The sequence below is a fragment of the Chaetura pelagica genome, unplaced genomic scaffold (assembly GCF_000747805.2).
Source record: "Chaetura pelagica isolate M959 unplaced genomic scaffold, ChaPel_1.0 scaffold112, whole genome shotgun sequence".
Taxonomy (NCBI): Eukaryota; Metazoa; Chordata; class Aves; order Apodiformes; family Apodidae; genus Chaetura; species Chaetura pelagica.
Genome location: NW_009952798.1, coordinates 127,242 through 134,627, shown reverse-complemented (window position 1 = coordinate 134,627; position 7,386 = coordinate 127,242). Strand labels below are relative to the sequence as shown.

Genomic DNA, 7,386 nt, shown 5'->3' with positions numbered 1-7,386 from the left:
TAAAATACAGGTAGATATTAATGAAGTGGTTTCCTCCAACTGATTTACAAGAAAATAAAACCATCTTTACTTATTTTTTCTGTATTTGGAACATGACATTTTATAAACTCCTGCACTGAGTTTACTGTTCTCTGCACTAACAAAAATATATTCATAACGAATGAGCTTCACAACTATTTCCTCTTACTTGGAGGACTGAGCTGCTTCCCAGTGTGGCTGATATGTGTAAGAGGTTCGTGCTTTAGCACTAACAGATCTGGGTTTGAATCCCAACTATCCAGGCAGAGCTGAAAGAAAAGCCAGAAGCCCTCAAAGTTTAACCACTACCCGTGTAATGATGATGAACACCCTGCTAGCAGGAAGCATGAACTGGCTTCTTCCAAGAAGTCAGATTGAATTGCATGTGCATTTAAATCCTCTTTTTTTTCCTCTGCTTTTTTTTTTTTTACTTTGAATACCACAGTCCCAGCATCTCTTGAGTTATGAAGATGTACATGACAAATTGCTAATGGGATTGACTAACTTGATTATTGGAAGCAGACTTACCTGCTGCAACACTGAGTCCCACAAAAATCAGTTACACCCTGTCCTTTGGAGGAGTGTTTGTGTATTCAAACTGTAATTGAGATGCTACAGTGATAGGTTACAGTGAGGCTTTCTAAGTCTCCTTTCTCTTATTTTAGGCTTTCCTGAAGTAAAATGGAGTTAGGGCTGTGCTGGTGAGAAATTAGCCTTTGTTCTAGTCTTGGTAGTTTCATTACATGGTGGTTACACTAATTATACCTGTATGGGAGAAATCATAGAATCTTTTGGGTTGGAAAGGACCTTAAAGATTATCTAGTTCCAACCCTCCTGCATGAGCAGGGACACCTCACACTACACCAGAGCTCCATCCAACCTGACCTCGAACACTTCCAGGGAGAGAGCATCCACAACTTTCCTGGGCAAATGGTTCACATTTTCTTTGCCTCATTTCTTCAGTTCTCATTCTCTTCCCAACCATAATTTAATTGCATAAGTTGTTTATTTAAAAATGGACTGAGAAGTATGGCTTTTTTGTTATCCTCTGGTATCTGTTATTCTTAGAATCCCTGGAAAATGCCTTGCCAGGAGCAGTTAAATTACATTCCTTGAGAAGTCTACCAAGGAATGTTTGGCATGGGAAGTTCTCAGTGGCTTTTATGTATCCCACAAAGCTGTTCATTTGCAGGCTACAAAGCATTGAGCAGATTCATTGTCTGATGTGGATCCAATTCCAGTAACCTCGTACTGAGTTGTATGCAAACTGGCAAAAGATCTGAATCTGGAGGTTTGCTTACCTGATGGCAGCTTCTAGAACTTTAATGGGAAAGTTCTTTTTTGGAAAATGTTCTCCTCGCATTTCTAAAATGACTTTAAGAGAAAAAGAGACAGTCCAGCAAAGTGACAGAAGGGAAACATCCTCACGAAAAATTCTCAATTATTAAAGGCTCTTAAATGTCTTTTCCAGGTAGTTCTTCCCAACATAAACAAGACTTCCATGCAAGCTGTTTTAGATTACTTGTACACCAAGCAACTGTCCTCCAGTCGGGAACTGGACACACTTGAGTTAATTGCATTGGCAAACAGGTTTTGCCTTCCTCACCTGGTTGCACTAGCAGGTAAGAGTGTGTGGCCTCGTCCAAAGAAGCCTTTTCTGCAATGGCTGAAAAAGATTTTAATGTTTTTAGCTGTCTGGGAAAAGTAATATTTTTTTTCTGAAAGGAACATTGTAATACAAATCGATATTTTCACTTAGAAAAATGTATTTGCCTTTCCCTTGCCTTTTTTAGTTTAATGCTAAACCAGCTCAGAACACTGAAGTATTCTGTCCTTTGAAAAACAGGAAAAGTAAACCTTCTCTTTAGCATTCATATGTCTGTAGTTTGTAGTATCCATTCTGTCATTCTTAATCTACCTGAAAACAGGATGGATTCCAGGCTTTCCACTGCATAACAAATAAAATGTTCCATTATATGTTTATATTCAAAGAGAGTAAGTGAGCCAATTCAAAACTGATAGAGATGGTTATGTTTTTTAGAAATTCTGTTTGGGTTCCCTTTTTATTGCTTGGATGGGAATTGGTTATTTTGATATATAGATGGGGATTCAAAACCCCCATTTCAAAAAGAAAATCTTTCCTATCACATATTTAGAGAAAATGAGAGGATAGGATATAATTTGGTTTTAAAATTAAATATGTACAGAGCCCAGACCTCCAGGGGAGAGGGGTTGTTTATTTGCTTCTATGTATGTAAATTGGCACTGTTCTGGCCAAGGCCAAAACTGAAAAACTACACGTTTATAGGACAAAAATTAGGCGAAATTAAACCACATACTAAACCCTAGCTGTCCTTCAGTTGTGCATCAGGGTTATGTACCTTGTCTTCACTAGCTCTGACAGACCAAATCTTTATTGCCTGATTTTATACTCACATTTTAACTGAAGTCTTGATTATTCTTTAAAGTAGTTGCAGCATAAATATAAATATTGTATTAAGAATATTTCATTCCATTTAATTCTTGATCAAATATTATTTAGTCCAAAAGCTACTGCCAACAACTGGATCCAGCAGAATCAAATCAGCTGACAACATTTCCCAAAATACACTCAAACCTCTAAAACATGTATGCTTCTAGGAAAAAGTTAAGGAGACTCTTGAATTGAAGTGACTTTTGGGGGAGCTGGTAAGCCTTCATCTGGATTCCTAGAAACAACTAATCTGAGGGCCCTAAGTGAACTTTTCTGTATCACTGCTGTGGGTACACTCATTAATAAACCCAGAATACAATGGCAAGTGCACTATTGCCTAAAAACTCTTGCATTTGTATTACCTAAGAGACAGCTGATCCATATTTCTAATTTATTGCATCCATCATTCTGCCAGAAAGAGACTAGTGGCTGTCGAACTTTGTTCTCACATAAACGGTTATTAATTGCAGGCTCCCTTTCAGTAAGAAAGACATATGAATTGTATGTGAAACCAGAAATAAATAGTTCGGGTTTAAGCGAAGAGGCAAAACCTTGTCTGGACTGTGCTCCACTGGAAAACAGTTCATAGCTGTGATGCAGAATCTCCAGCCACTCTAAGCACCAGAAAGTAACTGCACCCAAATCTGAACTTGCTCAGGATATCTGGGTCAATGTGCCATTTGCATAATGCTAGCGTTAACACGAGGAGCAGGGAGAACATGCCTTCTTGGTTCTGTTACTTGTGTGTGATCTGACCTTGAAATGGGACTTTCCGACATGAGTGAATGAGTTTTCTCCTCTAACAGAACAACATGCAGTACAAGAGCTGACAAAAGCCTCCATGAGCGGCATTGCAATAGAGGGAGAAGTTCTATCCTATTTGGAATTGGCTCAGGTCAGTGTGCACTGGTTTTAAAAGATGTGGCCAACTGCAGGGCTTGCTTTTAGCACCTTACTGGTACTGAGCATTGTTTCTAAGTGGCTCAGAGTCTGCAGATCTAAGGGTGACTTACAATAACAGTTTTATTTTCTATTGTAAAGAAGTTTTCTACATTACTTGAATAGATGTTTCATCTTTGGACTAATCTGAGAGGAGTTGTCTTTCAAACATTTTTTTTCTTGACTGTGGAGCTTCTAAGCTCTGTGTTCTCATGGCCATGTTTCAGTACTATGAAAAGTAGTGTAATGAAGCAGTTCATCTGTATAATATTGACTGATTCTTGGGGTCCTTTCAATTCACTTCTATATATATTTAGACCTGTATTGAAAAGATAACATTTTTTGTATTCTTAGACTTGACATTTAGACTGGCTACATGGAGCCAGTCATTTGATCAAACCCTACTACTTCATGTTCACACACAATTCAATATTTCCTGAGCTTCAGAAACCACAAGAAGAGAGAGCACAAGTTAAACTGCATGCCTCTGTTTTCCAAAAGCAGTGCTACAGCAGCCACCCAGATACAGTAGTACATGCTAAAATATTTTTTTTAAATTTAATTATTCTGGATTTTACACTAACCTTGAGTCTGGCTGCAGCTTGACTTGAAGTCTGGAGTTAAAGTAGCACTGAAATACAGCACAAGCTGGACATTATACAAGACTTCCTGCAGCTACTTAAGTCCCTCCTTTGCAATACCTGTCCTGCTGCTGCAAAACCAGGACTGAATCCCTGCCAAGAAAAGGCAGATTGCTTCACTTTATTTTGATTTTATGAAGGTTTGTTTGGTTTTTTTTTTCCTCCTAGTTGAAGACAGAAGTAGTATAACTACAGCTAGGATATCCTCTATGCACAGTACCTACATCAGTAGGATGTTTATAACCTGACAAGATCATAGTAGATTGTCAGAACACTAAAACAGGTACATGTGCTATGTAATCTGACTTCCAATATAGCTGTGCTTCATACAATCATAGGAAGCTTGTGTAAGATTCTTTATTTGAAAGGCTTTACTTCTATCAATGAGCATAGCTTTCCAGGCAGTTACTTAAAATCAGGGTTTGCAGTAGCTGATAGGAATACATGACTGGTACAATCATAACCAGAGAATTCAGGTCCAGTGTGCCTTGGGTCCAGAGTCTGTGTGGGACTGAATACAGTTTGCCAGATGCTGTGCATGCTAAGCACCTATTCATAAGACTTTTCTGCCACTGGTTGTTCCAGCAGAATTGTGCAACAAGGTCTAGGGCATCTAGAGGACACTTCAGCCTCAGAAACTCTCCAGTAAGCTTGGGAGAGTGCTGCCTGATACAGTCCATCCTAGTTTTACTTCTTAATTGAGGCTGCAAAATGGATGATAACCTCCGGAAATGAAATGAGCTCTTTGTTTTTCTTTACAGTTTCACAATGCTAACCAGCTGGCAGCTTGGTGCTTGCACTACATCTGCACCAACTACAACAGCGTTTGCTCCAAATACCGCAAGGAAATCAAAGCTAAATCTTCAGGTATGGGCAACTTCCCTCTCTGGTTCTCACAATATTTCCCCTTCTTTCTCCCCACTCAGTTGATTAAACAGGAAGACAAAGATAAGCTCTGATAGCTAATGGGACTGAACCTCTGCACTATCTTGGGTAGAATTAATAACTTGTTATCTGTAAGGAAATGTCATAATCATTAGTCTGATTCTTAGGCAAACATTATCTTTTATACCTATTTCAATTAGATTAAAAGGAACAGAGCTGTTTTCAGGCTCCACAATGAAATACACCCTCTGTAAAGGACTTGGTCTTTCACACTCTTCAGCGAACCACAGTCTCTTAACATTTCTGGGATTTGTGCATCTAATTGGCTTGTTTGGGGGCTTTTTGGTTGTTTCTTTTTAATCAGATAATCAAGAGTATTTTGAGAGGCACCGCTGGCCGCCTGTCTGGTATTTAAAGGAAGAAGATCACTACCAGCGAGTTAAAAAAGAAAGAGAAAAGGAAGATGTTGCACTGAATAAACACCATTCAAAGCGGAAGTGGTGCTTCTGGAATTCCTCTGCTGTAGTTGCCTGAACAAAGCAAAGAAGTGGAAATCCATAGCCAGTGTCTGAAATTAGTCTTATTGTTAGAAATCAGATGTAGTTCAGGTTTTCAGGAAATTTTGTTCCATGTGTGCATTTATTATTGCTAGGGTCAAAAGCACAAGCTCACTGAAAGTGAGTCTGGAACAGCTCCTTGAAGTCATATGTATATTTTTGGCTAGTAAGCAGATAGATGTCTACCATTATTACATTTCTTTTTATACACAAAAAATTTCCAGCATTAATGTTTCAATCTCCAATTGGGAAATATTTTTATACTGTCTGGTGTATTTTGTTTGGATAAGTTTCTGGGTACTGTTTTATTTTACAGACCACAAAGTAAACATGTAGCAGCTTTGTAATTAGATTTTAACTATTTTTACTATGCGAGTTCAGTGAAATAGACAATCTTCAGCCACTAGGGACCGCTTTTAGAGTATCTCGTAACAAGTCATCTTAGGAAAAAATCTAGTTGCCTAGTATAGATTGTCTTTTTTAAACTAAATACTGTGCACTGGTAATATAATTAGATGGTTCTTTCCCCTTTCTAAAGTAAAGGGTTAGAATAAAATCCAATAACTGCAAGATAAAGAGTGCTTGATCTTTGCTCAGCTGAATAACAGGCAATATAACTACCTGTTCAACTGCAGGCAAATGTATTTTTAATATTTGCCATGTAAGTGCAAATAATTATAACTATGTGGGCCATGTGAAATCTACTGATTCTAAGTATTCAGAGGTTTTATATGTCTAGATCAAAGAGGGTATTTCAAAAAAATAATTTAGAAGGGCTTATTAATTTATATCCTTATACGAGTATGGATCTTAATTCAAAAAGCAGTTATACTGCTTGCATTTGAATTACTGCATGGCAGTTACCTTGCTCTGTGAGATCTTAACCATGCAGCCATTCCTCATGCTGAATTCCTTTTTGCTTCAGTGCAAGCAAATGAAAGGGCTGCAAAAACAAGCAGGTTTTATCTAGTGTTACAGCATTTTGTAAATGAGGAAGGGTCTTCACATACAATCACTTTAGTTTGATCAAAATTGTTTTATAGCTTTCCCCAGGTAGAACTCAAAATGTTAAGACTATTTTTAAGTAGATTGTATGTTTCCCCTGGAAGTAGATACTCCAAGAAAGCTGGAGGCAAAATAATGGCAGAAAGGCAGGAATTCTGCACAAGTGGTGCAAGAAAAAAAGCCTCCAGTGTTTTCAAACGGCCTGTGTGTTTATGACTTTTTATCAACCATTACTCTAAAGCTGCAGTGTTACACTAGGTTACATAAGGATGAGAGCATTTTTTTAAAAGACCAAAACTAAAATACATAGATTGTAGAACATACACATGCAATCCTGTGCAGTGTCTCAGGCACAATTCTGTAACCAAGTTAGTATTGTGTATTAGGTTCTTTAATACTGTTTTGTGCTGGCATGTCAGCATACCAATGTGAAAAGCTGTTTGTCTGTTTTTTTCCTGTATTCAAAGGCAAGGCAACACAGTCAAACCCCAGTACTGTAGGTCAGGAAAGGCTTTGGACTGAAAGCCATATACACCTCTACATATTTGCATTCTGAATGGACTAATTCTTGGCAGATGCTACCACAGGATGGTAGAAGCCACCCAACTTGGAAGGAGATGCTGCTCTACAAACTTGTCTAACGAAAGCAACTGACAGATTCCTACCCCTCTTAGGTTCATCACCGTGCAGTGATAAAGAAGGGCTATAAATGATGGTTGAAAATATGTCTCCTTAATTCTTGGTCAATGATCATGTATATTGTGGAGGAGAAAAATGGAATGAGAGAAGATGTGTCAAGACTAAGATGAGATATATATCTGTTGTCATAAAATGCTAACCAGTCACATTTTAAGTAAGTATTGCTACT

General features: G+C 38.0%; 1 protein-coding gene across 2 annotated transcripts in view; it reads left to right on the top strand.

Annotated features, from left to right (window-relative positions):
• The window catches only part of RHOBTB1 (Rho-related BTB domain containing 1), a 23,101-nt gene extending 16,466 nt beyond the window's left edge, over positions 1-6,635 (top strand). The window contains exons 6-9 of one of the 2 annotated variants that reach the window (XM_009994838.1): positions 1,490-1,640; positions 3,298-3,386; positions 4,833-4,938; positions 5,321-6,635. In XM_009994838.1, the coding sequence (XP_009993140.1) occupies positions 1,490-1,640; positions 3,298-3,386; positions 4,833-4,938; positions 5,321-5,490 (516 nt within the window). In that variant the 3' untranslated portion in view covers positions 5,491-6,635. The remainder of the gene's footprint in view (positions 1-1,489; positions 1,641-3,297; positions 3,387-4,832; positions 4,939-5,320) is intronic. The other variant, XM_009994839.1, reaches the window with a different exon arrangement.
• The last annotated feature ends 751 nt before the right edge of the window (positions 6,636-7,386 follow it).